General features: G+C 41.0%; 1 protein-coding gene across 1 annotated transcript in view; it reads right to left on the bottom strand.

Annotated features, from left to right (window-relative positions):
- Nucleotides 1-6427, bottom strand: part of PBK (PDZ binding kinase) — a 28456-nt gene extending 22029 nt beyond the window's left edge. The window contains exons 1-2 of the mRNA XM_079926602.1: nt 5901-6427; nt 2605-2682 (exon numbers count right to left, since the gene is read on the bottom strand). Coding sequence (XP_079782728.1) covers nt 2605-2662 — 58 coding nt within the window. The 5' untranslated portion in view covers nt 2663-2682; nt 5901-6427. The remainder of the gene's footprint in view (nt 1-2604; nt 2683-5900) is intronic.
- Nucleotides 6428-19424: the final 12997 nt, after the last annotated feature.

Genomic DNA, 19424 nt, shown 5'->3' with positions numbered 1-19424 from the left:
CAAAACCACACACCCTTCAAAGGAATAACAAAATCTAGCACTCAACAATATTAAATGTCCAGCAGCCATAAAATATTACCAGGCATGAAAGAAGCAAGAAACCATGGCCCATCTCAGGAGAAAAATAAACCAACAGAAACATACCACAAAATGGCAGTCATGTAGAATTAGCAGATAAGAACCTTAAGATATAATCTCCAAAATATGCTCAATAATGTAAAGGAAAATGTGAGCATAACAAGGAAAGAAAAAGATGTAAAAAAAGATCCAAACGGAACTTCAAGGAATGAAAAATACAATGAATAAGAACACCACCTTAGAGAAGCAGAAGGAAAAGTAACTAAATTTTAAGACGAAGCAACAGAAACTACCAAAAATGAAGCACTGCGAAAAAGATTAGGAAAAAAATAAAGAAATCATCAGTGAGCTATGAGACAAGAGCAAAACAGTAGGTTTAAATCCAACCATACAGAATTACATTAAGTGTAAATGGTCTGAACAGTGTTGTCCAATAGAACTTTCTGTCTTGATGAAAATGTTCTATATCTGTGTTGTCCAGGAAGGGAGCCACTAGTCACATGTGGTTACTGAGCACTTGAAATGTGGCTAGCAAAACTGAGGAACTAAATTTGTAATTTAATTTTATTTCATTTGAACCTAAATTTAAATTGCCACATGTCGCTAGTGCCTAAACATTCCAATTAAAGACAGAAGTTGTCAGAATGGATAAAAACAAAACAACACATAACTACATGCTGTCTATAATAAATTCACTTTAAATATAAAGATATAAATATGTTAAAAGTAAAAGGTTGGAAAACATATACCATCAAAACACTAAACAAAATAAAACTGGGTGGCTCTATTGATACCACATAAAGTGGACTATGAACAGGGTACAACAATAACCATCCTAAACGTATATGGTACCTAATAACAAGTTTCAAAATACGTAAAGCAACAACTGATAGGACTGGAAAAAAGACACATCCACAATTGTAGCTGGAGACACTCCTCTCTCAGTAATAGAATAAGTAAACAGAAAAATCAGTAAGGATACAGAAGATTTGAACAAAACAACATAAACAAGTCAACCGGCTTGACCTAACTGACACTTATGGAACACTGCACCCAACAACAGCAGAAAATATCTTTTCAAGTGCATGAAGCATCCACCAAGATAGATAAACCTCTAGTCAGTCTGATCAAGAAAGAAAGAAAGAAAATATAAAATACCAGTACCAGAAATGAAAAAAGCGATAGCACTACAAATCCTACCAACATTAGAAGGGCAATAAGAGTATATCACAAATAACTTTATGCCAGTAACTTTGACAACTCAGAACAGACAAACTCCTTGAAAAAACACTAACAGGGCTTACATAGGAAGAAATAGATAACCTGTATAGCCCTACATCTATTAACTGTGAAGTCACAGTTAAAATTTTTCTAATATTTTAAACTAAAAACTCCAGGCCCACATGGTTTTCCTGGTAAATTCTACCAGTTAAGAAATACTGTCATTTCTACAAATACTCTTCAAGAAAAAGAAGGAAACACTTCCCATCTTACTTTATAAATACAAAATACCCTGATACCAAAACTAGACAGACACTCCATACAGTCAATATCTCTCATGAACATAGAAAATATTAGCAAATTGAATCAAGCAATACATTATGGCCAATGTATTGGCTTTACCCCAGGAATGAAAGGTTGGTTTGAGATTTTAAAATTAACATAATTTACCACATGAACAGTTTAAAAAGGAAAACTTTATCTTAACAGATACTGAAAAAGCACTTGACAAAGTTCAATACCCATTCATGATAATAACCAGGAATAAAAGGAAAATTCCTCAACCTGACTAAGGGCATCTTGGAAAAACCTACATCTAACATAAATACTTCATTAGGAACAAGGCAAGTATGTCTTCTCATACCTCTTTATTCAAATATATACTGGAGCCAGTGCCGTAAGGAAAGAAAAGAGAAATAAAGTAACACAGACGGGGAAAAAAAAGTAAAACTGTCTTTATTCATCTACATTACCACCTATGTACAATATCCCAAGCAATCTACAAAAAAGCTAATAGAATAAGTGAGTTTAGTATGGTTGCAGGACACAAAGTCAATATACAAAAATCTATATACTAAGAGCACAAAACATTTTCTCCTATGTTATCTTCTAGATATTTTATAATTTTGGCCATTTTTGCATATGATGTGAGCTAAGGGTTGATTTGCATATGGATATCCAATTGGTTTTATTTATTGAAAAGATTACCCTTTGTCCATTGAATTGCCTTGGAAAATACCTTTCTGTGTGTGAGAGGTGGAAAGGTAAAGTAGTTCCTTAATGGTCCAAGTTAAGTTGGTTCTTCACCAGGGAGAACCTACAAATCTGTTAGAATGTCAATAAAATTAACTCATAGATGACCAAACTCTGGCCTATAAAAGAAGTCTTATTTCTTAAGATCAACATTATAAAGATGACTTATGCTAAAATTGTTCATGTGTGATAGATAATAATTAAAGGATCAAACTATAATAATACAAAGATATTTCTGATAGCAATAACAAAGAAGAAAGGTTTATATCTTACCAGATTTCTTTTTTTCAGATAATCTGCTTGGTGTCTTGAAATTATTGGTTTCTTCCATTGTAATAATCACTCAAGGTCCTATGATGAAAATAAAGAGAAAGTTACACTTTAGTTATAAAGAATACATCTTTCATTCATGAAGAAAAAATTCCTGTAATACTATCACTCATTTACATAAAATTTGAGAACTGAAAAAGACCATCACAAATATTTAGTCTGATTTTATTTACAATTAGAAAACTGAAACCCAGAGAAGTACAATTACATACCCAAGGTCATGCTATTACTGATAGTGGGTCTTTTGTTTTAGTTAAAAAATAATAATATGCACACGGTTAAAAAAAAATCACCTAGTACCCTCCCACACTTCCTGGGGGTAGTTATGAACAGGTCTTTTATATCCTTTTAAGAGATTGGCTATGTAAGCAGCATTATTCACAATAGCCAGAAAGAGGAAACAGAAATAGCTATCAGATGATGAATGGATAAACAAAATGTGGCATACAATACACACAATAGAATATTATTCAACAGAGTACATAGTCTAATATGGAATATTATTCAGTCATAAAAAGGACTGTAGTACTAATATAAACTACAACACGAAAGAAACTTGAAAACATTATGCTAAGTGAAAGAAGCCAGACACAAGAGGCCACATATATGATTGCTTTTATACAAAATGTCCAGAAAAGGCAACTCCATAGACAGAAGATAAATTAGTAGTTGCTATGGGCTGAGGGGAAGAGAGAATGTGGAGTGACTGCTAGTGGATGTGTGCTTTCTTTTTTGGGGTGACAAAAATGTTCTAAAATTAGGTAGTGGTTTAATATATTCAATTCTGTTCCAAAAACCACTGAATTGTACACTTTCAAAGAATGAATTTTATGATATGTGAATTGTATCTTAATAATTATTTTTAAATTGTTTTTGAAAATAAAGTGTACATACTGCATACACAAGCAAGTTAATCCAAGCTTTTTATTTCTTCTGTAACATATTTCTTTAAAAAATCCTTTTTATTAAAAAATTTAAATTCATTTTTCTTTTTAAAAAAAGCTACATTCCATATTAGATTTACTATAAAGCAAACTGTTCCAAGCTGAAGATGTGTATTTGTGGGATATCAGCATGTATATGGTATTAAAGCCAAGAGACTGGATAAAATCACCTAGGAAGTACGTATAGATAGAAAACTGAGAGCTCTGAGGAATCTCAACTTGAGAAATGAAAAACAAACAAAGTAGCCTGAGAAGGGCCAGAAAAGCAGGATGCAAATAAGCCCGGCAAGAATGGTGTCCTGGAAATCTTACTGCCTTCTATGTCTCACTGCCTTGCCCCGCTCAGCATAAGGCAGATTTGATATTGAGATAGACTGGGACCTCGGATCTTTTACCGGAGTGCTTGCACTTGCACCTGGGGCAATTATGACCAATATGATACCAAAAGGCCACCAACCAACTGCCACTTCTAAAGTGCCAAGAGCAAAAGCAGGGTACTGTGCGTGATCCCTGCACACAGCACCGCCAAGGGGGGTGGGCACACCACCTAAGCCACGCCTCTTGCCCCACCCACCCATCCGCCCCCAAGCTCACCCTATTTAAGGAACCAGCCCACCCTCCTCAGGGAGCGAGCAGGGGCACCTGTTACTTGTTTTTGCTCCCTCATGCTACAGCATGAGTCCCAATAAAGCCTTGTCTGAATTCCTTATCTGGCCTCTTATCAATTTCTATTGATAAAAGAGTTCAAGGACCCGAGTCGATAATAATAGTTAGAAGCAGCACGAGTGTTAAAAATAAAACCTCCCTTCAATTAAAAACACCTAAGTTGGACTTCCCTGGTGGTGCAGTGGTTAAGAATCCGCCTGCCAATGCAGGGGACACAGGTTCGAGCCCCGGTCTGGGGAGATCCCACATGCCGCAGGGCAACTAAGCTCGTGAGCCACAACGACTGAGCCTGCGCTCTAGAGCCCGCGAGCCACAACTACTGAAACCTGTGCGCCTAGAGCCCGTGCTCCGCAACGAGAAGCCACCGCAATGAGAAGCCCGCGCACTGCAACAAAGAGTAGCCCCCGCTCGCTGCAACCAGAGACAGCCTGCACGCAGGAATGAAGACCCAACGCAGCCAAAAATAAAATAAATAATTAAAAAAAAATTTTAAAAACCTAAGTTTAAACAGAAGCCTTTTAACATTTCATTACATTCTAGGACACTCTAGGACTCAGTCCCAACCTACTTGCACCTAAATATATCCTATACATTCCACAGATGTCTGAGGCAACTTTTTTCACTACTACACAGTTTAGGCCTTACTCTACTGATAAGTGGCTTCCGGCCACTGGCCCTAACTCTGTTTCAGATTCTGTATATATTGTATGTACACATTATATATATATAAACTGCTAAATTACCGTACTAATCTATTTCAAAAAGTTCTTAGGAAGCATAAAATTGTAAACATTTTAGATGATGATACGTTAGAAATAGGAGTAATATGACTCTTGGCAGAATTTCATAGTTTGTCGAATACCTAGGGTATTTTTAAAAAGTCAAGTACTGTTTGAGAAGCAATACTAAAAAGTGGACAACAAGCTAATCAACAGGTCTACTGGATCAGAGGTCAGTAACTTTTGGACCCTAGGACCAAACAAATACTGGATACTACTGGCAAAGCTAAAGTGTAGCTAGGCAGCAGAAAAAGGAGGGGGGAAAATAAAGAATGGGAGAAAAAGTAAAGATAACTGAGAAAAGAGAAACAAAATAGACGAAAAAAGTAGAATGAAAAAGAACGGGAAAGTTCTGATCACATTATTTCTAAGGTCCTTTACACCTGACACCCTCAGTAGGATACCCGGAGGTAAAGACGCCCACTGTTTATCCCCGGACCCAGGAGCTTACAGACACAGGCTGTTAAAATCCTTCTTCCACCCGCTCCGGGGCTCACGGTATCCCTTTGTAAAACAGTGACAGCTTGCTAGAGCAGGGCTTCCCATATCTGTCTAACCACCGCCTTCTCGTACGGAGCTTCCATACTAAGTACAACTGTTAAGCTCTGATTCGAGAAAAGGGCAATTTCTTTCTTGAAATCCCCACCTAACCCCATGATGCAGATGCGCACTCGGGTCGCTAAAATGATTCCTAAGATAATTCCCCGTTCAACGCCAAATTCCCAACGTCTTCCACCTGCCTTCCAGGCCCCCCAGCTGTCAGGAAAGCAAACGCAGAGGCCTAGGCTCGGGGTGGGTCAACCCCCCGCCAGGCCCACGCGCGGAAAGGACCCGCAAAAGCTCCCCTTACCGGAGCCGCGCGGTGGGACGAGACGTCCAAGCCAAAGCTGTCTTGAAAATTGGTCCCGATTGGCCCCCGACAACACGCCGCGACCGCCTGAACTTCCCACCTGCCAACACAAGCCCTCGGCAACTGTCGTTGCGATGGGAACCCGCCCGGCTTTCAAAAGCGCGCGCACCGCCCTTACGTCTGCCGAGAACTACGGGGTGCCGCGAAGGACATACCAAGCCGTATTCGCCGTTACTTTTTTTTTTTTGCTCTTTCCATTTTGCTTAGCGATCCCTTTTACTACCTAATTGGAATGATTTGAAGTCAAATTAAAGGAAGAGAAGCGCAGCAAAGGACAAACTGATTTTTACAGTCACTGTCAGCCCTTCAGAGGGACAACTTTAGTTAAAAAGAAGACATATGCCTGTACTTAGGCTGAACTTCTTCCCCAATTACGAACACTGCGCCCAGAATGTGTAATGGTTATTACATGCATTTTTTTTTTTTTTTTTTTTTTGCGGTACGCAGGCCGCACTCTCACCGCAACGGTAGAGGCTCTCACTGTTGTGGCCTCTCCCATTGCGGAGCACAGGCTCCGGACGCGCAGGCTCAGTAGTTGTGGCTCACGGGCCTAGTTGCTCCGCGGCATGTGGGATCCTCCCAGACCAGGGCTCGAACCCATGTCCCCTGCATTAGCAGGCAGATTCTCTTTTTTGTTTTTGTTGTTTTTGTTTTTGTTTTTTGTTTTTGCGGTGCGCGGGCCCCTCACTATCGTGGCCTATCTTGTTGCGGAGCACAGGCTCCGGACGCGCAGGCCCAGTGGCCATGGCTCACGGGCCCAGCCGCTCCGCGGCATGTGGGATCCTCCCGGACCGGGGCACGAACCCGTGTGCCCCACATCGGCAGGCGGACCCTCAACCACTGCGCCACCAGGGAAGCCCAAAAGGCAGATTCTCCACCACTGCGCCACCAGGGAAACCCTTACATGCATTTTTATTACAGATTTATTTAGCCTCTAAACACTGTACCTAAAAATTGATTAGCCTCGAGTAGTAATCATTTTTGGCTGAGACGAAAAATAGATATTCAGAAATTTTGCTAACTCTTATAATCACCACATTCATTTCACAACAAATATTTAGAGAGCACCTACTATATGCCAGGTGTGTATTGAATGCCCACTGTAAAGGATATACTGTAGTAGTCACTAAAAGAGACACACAAGACGATCAAGTCACAGAAACCCCTCCTGCTCAGGAGGATCTTAGAATCTATGCGGTGGGGGAATGGGGGAAGGGCGGGGAAGTACCCTAAGAAAGAAACACACATACAACACAACACAATACAAAACAGACTATGATGTAGGTTACTATGATCGAAAACCACATTGTTATTTCAAATGAGGAAACTATGGCACAGAGAGGTTAAGTAATTTGCCTAAAGTCACAGAGCTAACGAATGGTTGAGCCAGGACTTGAACCCATGTTAAACTTGGACTTCCTCTTTAACAAATGTGTTCAAAACGTCTTCCGCCTTACACACACATACACACCCCTCCACCTCCAGGGCTTTCCTATTTTGGGCCACCCTCTCCTACGCAGAGATGGTCTCATTGCACCTTCCCTCTATTCTCATTCTAATTTTTTTTTTGCGGAGGCATAGTATAGACCTCATCGTCTTTTTTAAAAAAAAAATACCTATAATTTTTTATGCTTTTTATTAAGTTCTACATTTTTACAAGCCCTCTGTTTTCTATTCTTACGGCTAATAAAGTTCTGCCAGAGGCTTAGAGCTTCTTAATTAACCGCTGCCTGTGCGAAGTTAACTCTAGGGAGATGAGGATATTGACACAGGTGTAAGATGAAGCAGAAAATATTCACAGGAATGAAGGCCCTTGGGTAAAGGCTTATAACGATACTGTTCCCCATCTTGTAACTACAAAAGTACCTCCAGAGATTATCTGAAGAAGCATCTGAACTTCACAAGCTTAATGTTATTGCCTATGAAATGTAACCACTAATCTCAAAATCTTGCACGCCAGTCAGTTGTCAGGGGAAACAGCTTCCAACCTGAACGGGTTATTTCTCCCAGTGAGTAAATAGCCTGGATTTCTTGGCGTAGGCAAAAGAGACCCAAACTCTGTATTTGACTCTTGGCTGGTTATGCCCAAAGGAATATCTGCATCCTCACCTTTTTATGGAGTAAACTCCAACTTCTGCTCCATTCAGGGCCTCCCCTTTTGAGCCTAGTTTAAAGGAGAAAAAAAAAGGATACTAACTTCTGTTTCCTCTTTTCTACTGCTGATACATTTCAATTCTCTTTGAGGCCATACGGATGCTGGTGATTGGCTAGAAGAATGGTGGGAACGTCTAGGGAAGAGGAAGAAAAAAGTGAAAATTTCAAAATTTCATCTTGTTACCTCTGTCTATCCAACAAGTCAACATGTCCCTAGGGTGTTGCTCTGGCATCCTGAAGCCACTGGGTCCACAGCCGAGGCCACCTGAGTGCCCGCCCCCCAACCATGGTGCTTCTCTTCTGGGTCCCAGTTTTAGTGAATGGCTCCTCCATCTATCCCCACATCCTGAGCCAGGAGCTTCCCTTTCCCTTAACCCATCCAAGTTCTGACAACTCTTCCTTGTGCATCTCTTAAATCTCTTTCCTCCTCCCCATTCCACCTTCCTCTGCCTTGGACTATAAATTCTTATTTCTCTGCACTGATGACCCCAACAGCCTCCTAATTTGCGCCCCCTGAGTCCAGTCACTCCTTGCCTCCAGTTGATTTCCACATTGCTGCCTGGTTAATCTTCCTGAAATGTAGATCTGGAAATCCTTCAGGGTTCCTCATTAACTTCAGGGTGAAAAACAACTTCTCTTAGCATCTGGCTCTGAATGTCTCTAGCTTGGGTTCCTCCAGCTCTGAAGCTGGTCTCCAGTTACACTAAGTTAAGGTAGTTCCCAGAACACGCATGTTTTCTCGTGTCTCCAGCACAAGCCCATGAATTCCTCTCTGCCAGGAAAACCCTTCCCCTCTTCCTGGCTGGATCAGTATCTCCTGATCCTTCAGCTCTTAGCTCAGGAGCTGCCTGTCCCAGGAAACACTCTCTAATGCCCCCAGTCCACGTGATTCCTCCTCCAAGCTTTCAGAATGCCTTCCGACTTTCCCTGTCCCAGCACATAACCCAGTGCATTGGAATTTTCTCTCTACTTCTGTCTTCCCCCACTAGAGTGTCAGTTCTATATCCCGCCCCTGTCTGCCTAGGTGAGTGCTCAGAAATGTTTGGTGAATACATGAGTGAATGACAAGATGGATAAACATTGGTGCATATAGAATTTATCTGTCCTTCAGTGACACAGAATGTGCCAGTTTGTCTGGAAGCTGATCCTGTTACTGACCTGGGTTCTTGACCTTCCTTAATCAATAGAAATTGATAAGAGGCCAGACAGGAAATTCAGGCAAGGCTTTACTGGGGCCTCCTGCTGTAGCAGGAGGGAGCAAAAACAAGTAACAGATTCCCTTGCTTGCTCCTGGAGCAGGGAGCGAGCTGGTTCGGGTGGGGTGAGGGTAGATACAGGTGCAGGGGTCAGCCGGGAGAGGTGGCTTAGGTGGTCTGCCCACCCTTTTGGTGGAGTTGAGTGCAGAGTGCATGCTCAGTACCCAGCTTGTGCTCCTGGCACTGGGCTTTTGCTCCCAGCTCCTCAGAAGTGGCAGTTGCGTTTTTGGTCTTTTTGTATCTTGTTGTCCATAATTTGCCCTAACTGTGCATGCACACAGCTATTTTTAGTCCCATACAGTTTCTTTGTATTTTGTTGCCTGAGGAGACGTTTGTCCAGGTGCAAACACAGCAGAAAAGGGTCCCAGGTCCCAGGTCCCAGCCTGTCTCAGTCCAAGCTGATAACTTAAATGTCTTAGCAATGGTCCCTGAATCAATGTCTGCTGATTGTTATGGACTGAATGTCTGTGTCCCCCTAAAATTCATATGCTGAAGCCTTAACCCCCTACTGTGATGAAATTTGGAGGTGGGCCTTTTGGGAGATAATTAGGTTTAGATGAGATCATGAGGGTGGGGCCCTGGTCCAATGGGATTAGTGTTCTTATAAGAAGAGACACCAGGGACTTCCCTGGTGGCGCAGTGGTTAAGAATCTGCCTGCCAGTGCAGGCGACACAGGTTTGATCCCTGGTCCAGGAAGGTCCCACATGCCGCAGAGCAACTAAGTCCCTGTGCCACAGCTGCTGAGCCTGTGCGCTAGAGCCCATGAGCCACAACTACTGAGCCCATGTGCCACAACTACTGGAGCCCATGTGCCTAAAGCCCGTGCTCTGCAACAAGAGAAGCCACCACAATGAGAAGCCCACTCACCACAACGAAGAGTAGCCCTGCTTGCTGCAACTAGAGAAAGCCTGCATGCAGCAACAAAGACCCAATGCAGCCAAAAATAAATACATTAAATAAATAAATTTATTTTTTTAAAAAAGAAGAAGAAGAAGAGACACGAGAGAGTGCTCTCTCGTTCTCTTTCTCTGTCATGTGAGGACTCAGTGAGAAGGTGGCTGTCTGCAAGCAAGGAAGAGAGCTCTTGCCAGAACCCAACCATGTCAGCAGCCTGATCTCAGACTTCTAGCCTCCAGAGCTGTGAGAAATAAATGTCAGTTGTTTAAGCCATCTAGTCTATTATATTTTATTATGGCAGCCTGAGCAGACTAAGACACTGATCAGATCTGGAAGTGGTTAACTCCAGCACAGAGGAAGGGAAAGAAAAGAATCAGAAGGAAATTGAGGAGTTTTTGCTCCCATATATCTTCTCATTCTTATATTTACCAGTTTTCCCAATAGCTTCTCTTTTTTATTATTATTTTTAAATTTATTATTTATTTATTTTTGGCTGTGTTTGGTCTTAGTTGTGGCACACAGGATCTTCGTTGAGGCAGGTGGGATCTTTGCTGTGGTGCGTGGGCTTCTCTCTAGTTGCAGTGCGCAGGCTCTAGGGCGCGTGGGCTCTAGTAGTTTGCAGTACTCAGGCTCTAGCTGAGGTGCGCGAGCTCAGCAGTTGTGGCACCCGGCCTAGTTGCCCCTCAGCGTGTGGTGTCTTAGCTCCCCCGCAGCATGTGGTGTCTTAGTTCCCTGACCAGGGATTGAACCCGTGTCCCCTGCATTGGAAGGTGGAGTTTTTACCCCTGGACCACCAGGGAAGTCCCTCAATAGCTTCTCTTTTGACTGCTAAAAACAGATGACTCTCCAAACTGGATTCCAAACCCTCCATTGTTCAGTGGACTTGTCTAAAATCTGAACGTGTTCATAATGGAACCACCCTGCTTCTCCTCCCCATCACTTCCAGCACCAGAGTCTCAGAGTTGAGAGGAACCGTCGACATTGCTTTGTTGGGCTTTTCAAGATGTGGAAATGCCTCTGTGTCATCCCATTCCAGGGAGAGGACTTCAGACATGCCATGCAGCCCACTGCTTTTCACACAGCCCTAGCTTTCAGGAAACTCTTCCTAATATTGGAACAAAGCTAGCCATATCATCACAAACTCTAGTTTAATGACAACATTTAACTAATATTTTGGAGGCAACTACTGTATGCCAGACACTGGGCTACACACTGAGGAACCATCATTGGGTGAGATCAACAACTCGGCCCTTTTCTTCATAGAGCTTACCATCTATTGGAGAAGGTAGACAATGAATGAGGGATTAAAGCACTTGCAGATGGTGGTCAAGACTGTGGAGAGTGTATGCAGGCTGCTGTGATAGAGAATGATGGATGGTAATGTAGAGGAGTCTACTCTCATAGCGTAGTCAGAGAAGCTTTATCTGAACAGCTGACTTTAAACTGAGATTTCAGGGACCAGAAGGAGCCAGTCGCATGAGGAGCCAGGGGAAGAACCTTCCAAATGGAGGGAAAGGCAAGTGCAAAGACATTGGAGAGTTTGGGGGACCAAGAAGAAGGTAGGGTGGCTGGGACATCGTGGCAGGTGGGTGAAAGTGACCCAGGATGAAGTTGGAGAGGTAGGTGTCCTCTTAGTGTAAGAATAAGCTACTGAAGAATTTAAACAGGAGAATGACATGGTCTGATTTTTAGTTTAGGAGGATCACTCTGGCTGGAACATTTTTTTAAAATGATGCTAGAGAAATTGGACATCCATAGGCAAAAAAAAAAAAAAAAAAAAAAAAGGGAAAAAGAAAAAAGAAGAATCTTTACCTAAACCTTATAAAACAATTAACTGAAAACAACATTATCCACACCTAGATATATATACAACTGAAATGCACATATGTGCACCAAAAGACATGTACATAATTGTGTATAGCAGCATCATCTGTAATAGCCAAACTGGGAAACCACCTAAATGTCCATCAAGAGAAGAAAGGCTAAATAAATGGTATTATATTCATGCAGTGGAATACCATATACAGCAATGTCACTGTCTGCACCAACTGGAATTAACCTCACAGTGTTGAGCAAAGAAGCTAGATACAAAAATATAATACTTCATAATTCCATTTATAGAATGCTCAAAAACAGGCACTATGAAACCATACTATTTACAAGTTTAAACTGGCAAAAAAAATTTTTTAAAAAACCACCAAAGTGATGACCATAAAAATCAGGTTTGTTGTCACTTAGGAGGAAGGGGGTGAAAAGTGACTGGGAGGAGAACAGGAAGTGCTCCAGGAGTGCTAACATTCTGGCTCTCAATCTGGGTGATGCTACAGGAGGGTTTGCTTTGATAAATCATTGAGCTGAATGCTTTGTTTTGAGTGTTTTCTGTATTTTTGTTATATTTTACAAAAAAAGGAGCTTAAAAAAAAAAAGGAAAGGAAGGTGAAGAAAGCGCGTGATGGAAGATGAGCCTGGGAAGTTGGGCTGTACATTGGACATAGTAAGTGGGCTCTGGTGGTAAATTTGAAATTTCCAGTGAGATGTACTCAGTGCAATTTGGAAGACAAAAGTGAGACAGAACCCCTTTCCTGCCCTTTCACCTATGTCCCCTGGCAAGCAGAGTTGTGGGGCTTGGGGTTTCAGTAGGTGTGTTCTAGTGCCTGGTCACTTACTCTGTGGGCGTTGAAAGACACCTGCAGTGGCAGTGGTGGTTTCTTGACCCCTGGATCACAGCTATGGTGAATATCCTTGAACATGACATTCCCAGCCTCAGCTTCCTGCCTGGAAATAGGCACAGATATATAATCCTCATAAAGGGAAGAGGGAGAATGAATAACACAAACAGTAATACAGTCCACCACGGTGTCCTAGAAATCTTCATAACTGTGTAATAAAGTCCCTCATGGCAAAGAGCTGGGAAAACATGGACTCACATGTAAAATACAAAACATAAAACTATAAAACTTTTAGAAAAAAATGTAAAACACAAAACTATAAAACATAAAAATGTAAAACATATAGCTATAAAACTTTTAGAAAAAAGTATAAAACTATAAAAATTTAGAAATACACTGGTGATACTTGAAGAAAAGTTTCAGAACAAAGGGCTAGGTGAAGAGTTTATAGACTTGACACTAAAGGCATGGTCTATAAAAAGAAAAAATGATAAAATGAACCTCATCACAATGAAAACCTTTAGTTCTGCAAAAGATCCCATGAAGAGGGTTCAAAAACAAAAACAAAACAAACAAACAAAAACAAGCTATAGAATTGGAGAAAATATTTGTGAACCACATGTCTGGAAAGGATTTGTATCTCAGCTCTTGTATAAAGAACTCGCAAAATTCAACAGTAGAGAAAAAAACAGTCCAGACTGAAAATGGGCAAAAGACATTGTAATAGGCTGAATGGTGGCCCCCAAAGACATGGGGTTCTAATCTCTGGAACCTGTAAATGTTAGCTCATTTGGAAATAGAGTCTTTGCAGATGTGATTAAGTTAAAGGATGTTGGGATGAGGAGATTATCCTGGATTATCCGGTGGGACCTAAATGCAATCACATGTGTCCTTATAAGAGGAAGCAGAGGAGACTGACACAGACACACAAAAGAGAAGGCAGTGTGAAGATGGAGCAGAGGGAGATCTGAGGATGTTGATCTTAAAGATGTGGCCTTGTGGCCACGAACCCAGTAATGCCGACAGTCACCAGAAGCTGGAAGAGGCAAAGGACAGATTATCCCCTAGTCACCTCACTCATACGCTTCATTCCACAAGGATCTGAACACCTGCTAAAGCCTGCTGCTGCCTCTTAGATGATGTTTCTAACTATCGTGTTTTCCCTTTCCACTTAATCTCAAGGAGAAGCCACTTTTGGTTTAATTTTTGTCATCTGCTTCATGAATCCACCTGTGGAAGCAGGGAAGTGGTAAAACACTGGGCGAATATGACATCTTATTATAGTTTAATTACTTTTGGTTTCATACTCTGCTCCCTTCCCCCAAAGGACAGTAAAAGGGTGTGTCAGTTCAGATGGATGGTGATGGCAAGATGGAAACACTTAAGGATAGAAAAGAGAAAACAGGAACGGGAATATCGGTGAACTCTTAGAAGGTAATCTGCTTGTCTGGAGCATCTTCCTAACATGAGATCTGAGACAGGGGTGCAGCTGCAAGCATGGAGCAGAGAAAGAGCTGGGAAGCCCTCCACACAGCTGCCTGTTAGGAAGACTGGACTCCTCTAGCTTTTGCTCATCCTCAATGGCTAAAGATTTCCACTTTCAGCTCTGACTTTTCCTACCGCCCAACAAGAAATGAAACTTTGCTTGTTCTGGAAATATGGGGCTTGAAAAACAAGAAGTGCTTTGGAAAATGTGCTGGGATCTGAGTGGCTTATAATTGATGATTTCCTTCCTCCACTGTGGTCCAGCAAACCGGGAAGATGTAACAGGGAATTCTAACCCTCCCTCAGGGAAGACGCCTACTTAATGCCTAACGAAGATCAGTATTCCATCCTCTGTGATTGTGTAAGACTTCAGGACTGGTGCTGACATCTGGCCACAGTTTCGGCACCCTGACTTTGTTTTTGCTCTAAGATGTTCTTTGCTTTCTAATTCAGCCAGAAAACATTTTCTTGAGTTTCAACTTCTTAGGGTGAATCAATACAGTGAATAACAGGAAAGAGGTTTCGGTGGTTTACATTTCAACTACTCAATACCTACCTAGAATGCATAGAGAGTTTAGAGGGAATGGAAGTCCTTCTGCTTACTGCATGCTGTTGGAAATTATCCTGCCAGTAGAGCAAACAGCATATACTAAACAGATTGAGTGAAGAGCAATAAACCAGCTGTACTCAAGACATAAGAAAATGATAGGTTCGGGCCCTTGCCTCTGGGGATGGAGTTAAATGGAGAAGCTGGTCGCGCTGTACACACATACCACATATTAAAACCCATGAAGCAGAGCTATAAAAACAAGCCCAGAGCTTGTTAGCACCGGGCTGCCCTTAACCAGAAATCACTTTTCCAGCAACATGATACACCCATTTTTTCAAAAATGGTTGCTCCTCAGGTGGAGAGCTAGGTGGATAAGCAGAAGGGAAGGGCCCCCCAAGACCTCAACACCTATAGGCCTTCGTGTGTACCTATTAATATTCTCAGCACAAATTCAGCAGTCCTGAATCAGAGAACAGTCCTAAGCTAGGTATATAGCTTATTAAAATGGCTGCTGTAGTGAACAGGACGGAGGGAGGGAGGGAGCTAGCTTTTATTTATTTACTTATTTGTTTGTTTGTTTATTTATTTAGACTGTAAGCTTGAACTAAGTGGACTTTGATGAAGCTCTTCCCTGGAAGTGGTCAGAGGGATTTTGCTTTAAGAACTGCTCATGAAAATTCCAGAAGTGGGTCAACTCCTTCATTCACTTGTTCATTGAGCAAATGATCCTGAGCCAGGTGCTGGAGGTTAAAAAATTGAAAAAAAAATAAAAACCCACCCTGCCCGCAGGGAGCATATAGACTAGTGAACAAACAGATACAGTAGAATTGTGATAAGTACATAATGGGAGTCTGACTCTACTTAAGGTGTGGGAAGATTTCACTGATGTGGGTCTTGAAAAGTAAGAAATTTGCATGGCCATCCTGATTGGTGGGCAGAAGGGGAGTGTCTGGGATCTCCAGGCAGAGGACAGACTATGTGGCGGCATTAGAAAGGATGCATAGTCTTAGAGCAATAAATAGCAAGGAAAAGTGACTAGGAAAACGGGTAGAGGCCAGATCATGGGCTTTTCTGATGGTAGGATTCGGATTTTGTTTTGTAGGTATTAGAGAGCCATACAAGGCTTTGAAACAGGAGAGTTATATGGTCAGATGTTAGATGGAGAAATCTCCTTGGTACATATTGGAGAGGGGCAGACAATGGGAGATTGTTGTCAAAGTCCAGATGAGAAATTAAGAAGGGTTAAACCGGCTGGTGGCAGTGGGCTGGAAGGGACAAAATTAATCAGGGCAGTGTATGGAGTAGAAGAATCAACTTGTAGGAACTGTGAAGACTCTAGAGGCCTACCACCAAAACAAAAGGAAGTTAGTCCCTCAAGCAGAGTATCAGAACATGTTCAAAGGAGAAAAAGGCCAAAAGGGCTTCCCCAGAAATTACTCCTCTGTGATGGGGGAACAGGCAGGGAGCTGGGAGGAAAGGAAGCTAGCAGAGGTATCCACTAAGCTGAATTGACATCACCTTGAGTTCACATTGTTGTTTAGGCCTAAAAATCCAATAGAATATAGTTAAAAATTGCAGGCCAGATCAAGACTGAAGACATTTTTTGTTTGTTTGTTTGCATCTTCTGCAAGTTCCTTTTTAAAAAAAAGACTACTTTGGGCTTCCCTGGTGGCACAGTGGTTGAGAATCTGCCTGCCAATGCAGGGGACACGGGTTCGAGCCCTGGTCTGGGAAGATCCCACATGCCGCGGAGCAACTAGGCCCGTGAGCCACAACTACTGAGCCTGCGCATCTGGAGCTTGTGCTCCGCAACAAGAGAGGCTGCGACGGTGAGAGGCCCGCGCACCGTGATGAAGAGTGGCCCCCACTCGCCGCAACTAGAGAAAGCCCTTGCACAGAAACGAAGACCCAACACAGCCAAAAATAAAGAAAGAAAGAAAGAAGCTTTCATTTAAAAATAAATAAATAAAATAAAATAAATTAAAAAAGACTACTTTGAAAAATGTATTTAGTTTAACGCGTGTTGAATCAAAATTCACATACAGTGAAATGCATAGGTTTTTATGTACACTATTGATAAATTTCACTTCTTTCACACACAATACACAAATGTATACGTCTGGGTAATAAACACTGCAGTCAAAATAATACATTATTTCTGTCACCCAAAAAGTTCTCTCTTGCCCCCTTCCTGATAGTCTCTACCATCCATAGATAACAATTGTTCTGATTTCCATCATCTAATTAGTTTTACTTGTCCTTGAATTTCATATAAAATAAGTCAGACAGTATGTACTTTTTCTTAGCTGAATGGATATCTCACAATTTCTTTCTCCCATTTTCTGTTGATGGATATTAGAGCTGTTTCTAATTGGGGGCTACTGTGACTATAACTGATATAAATATTATTGTACAAGTCTTTTTGTTGACATATGTTTTCATTAGTCTTGGGTAAATATTAAAATTGGAATTTCTAGGTCATGGGACATGGGTATATTTAACTTTATAAGGAACTGCCAAACCATTTTTCCAAAATTGTACCATTTTACACTCCCACTAACAATGTATGCTTTTATTTCTAGTGCAAAGTGGTATTCTATTGTGCTTTTTAATTTATATTTCCCTGAAGATTAATAATGTTGAACATCCTTTCACATGCCTGTTGATCATATTGCTTCTTTTTTAAACTGTCTGTTGAAGCCCATTTTTCCATTGGGTTGGTTGTCTTTTTATTATTGAGTTGTACAAGTTATTTATATACTCTGAACACAAACCTTTCATTGGCTGTATGTAATGCAAATATTTTCTCCCAGTCTTTGACTTGTCTTTTGATTTTCTAGACATCTTTCAATGAACAGATTTTAAAATCTTTTATGAAATCCTATTTACCAATTTTTCATGGTTAGTGCTTTTTATGTCCTTTCTAAGAAGAGTTTGCCTCATCCAAGTTTGCAAAGATATTCTCCTAAGTTTTCTTCTAGAAGCTTTATAGTTTTAGTTTTTTTTTTTTGGTCGCACTGTATGGCATGCGGGATCTTAGTTCCCTGACCAGGGATCGAACCTGCGCCCCTGCAGTGGAAGGGCAAAGCCTCAACCACTGGACCGCCAGGGAAGTCACTATAGTTTTCGCTTTTAATTTGGGTTTATGGTCATCTCAACTTTTGTGTATGGCAGGAGATAGGGATCAAAGTTCACTTTTCCTGCATACATGTCCCATTCTTCCAGCACTATTTACTGAAAAGACTTTCCCCTTAGTGACTTTGTCGAAAATTAATTGATAGTATATATGTAGGTATATATCTGAATTTTCTAATATGTTCTTTTGATCTAGTTGTTTGTCCTTATGCCAAAATCATTTTGGCTTGATTAACATAATATTATCACAAGTCTTCAAATCAGGTAGTAGAAGTCTTCCAACTGTGTTTTTATTATTGTTTTGACTATTCTAAGTGCTTTGATTTTCCACATAAATTTCAGAATTATCAGTTTAGACAAAAAACTGTTGATATTTTGATTGCATTGCATTGAATCCATAGAGCAATTTTTTTTTTTTTTTTTTTTTTTTGTGGTACGTGGGCCTCTCACTGCTGTGGCCTCTCCCGTTGTGGAGCACAGGCTCTGGACACGCAGGCTCAGCGGCCATGGCTCACGGGCCCAGCCACTCCGCGGCATGTGGGATCTTCCCGGACCGGGGCACGAACCCGTGTCCCCTGCATCGGCAGGCGGACTCTCAACCACTGCGCCAACAGGGAAGCTCTGTTTTTTTTTTTTATATCTCAGTATTATTGATTAATAATTTAATTACATTTGGTCAGAGAACATACTCTGTAAGATTTTTTTTTGAAATTTACTGATACTTATTTTTAATGACCCATAACTTGGTCTATATTAGAGAAATTTCCATGTGCATGTATAGAAATAGTATATTCTACAATTTGGATTGGATTACCCTATAAATGTCCATTAGATCAAGTTGGTTGACAGAGTTGTCCTACAAATAGGACAGCATATATTCTATGTATATAGTATCTATTCTTATTGTTTTTCTCTCTCCTTGTTCTATCAATTATTTAGAGAAGGGTACTAAAATCTTGAATTATGATTGTAGATCTGTCTCTCTTTTTTTTTTTAGTTCTGTTAGTTTTTGCTTCACGTGTATTAAACCATAAGTGGTGGCACGGTTTTTTTCATCAGGAGGCACATATGTCTGGTTGTCTCTCTTTTTATGATGTTAGTAGTTACTGATGGTTAATCCTTTGATCCATTAATTTATTGAAGGTTACAAAATGGTGATATTTTAATTCTCTCATTTCTTCTTCATTTAGTAGTTTCTTCTCAAACTACTATTTTGTTAATCAGTTATACTATTTATATAACTGCTCATTCTTTCCATTCATACACCACTTTTCAAAATAATGAATTGGTTGCCAATCATCTTTCTAAGGTGACCAC

This window comes from Stenella coeruleoalba (genome assembly GCF_951394435.1).
Source record: "Stenella coeruleoalba genome assembly, chromosome: 7".
NCBI lineage: Eukaryota > Metazoa > Chordata > Mammalia > Artiodactyla > Delphinidae > Stenella > Stenella coeruleoalba.
The sequence above is the reverse complement of the archived record's forward strand: the minus strand, read 5'-3'. Positions and strand labels throughout refer to the sequence as shown.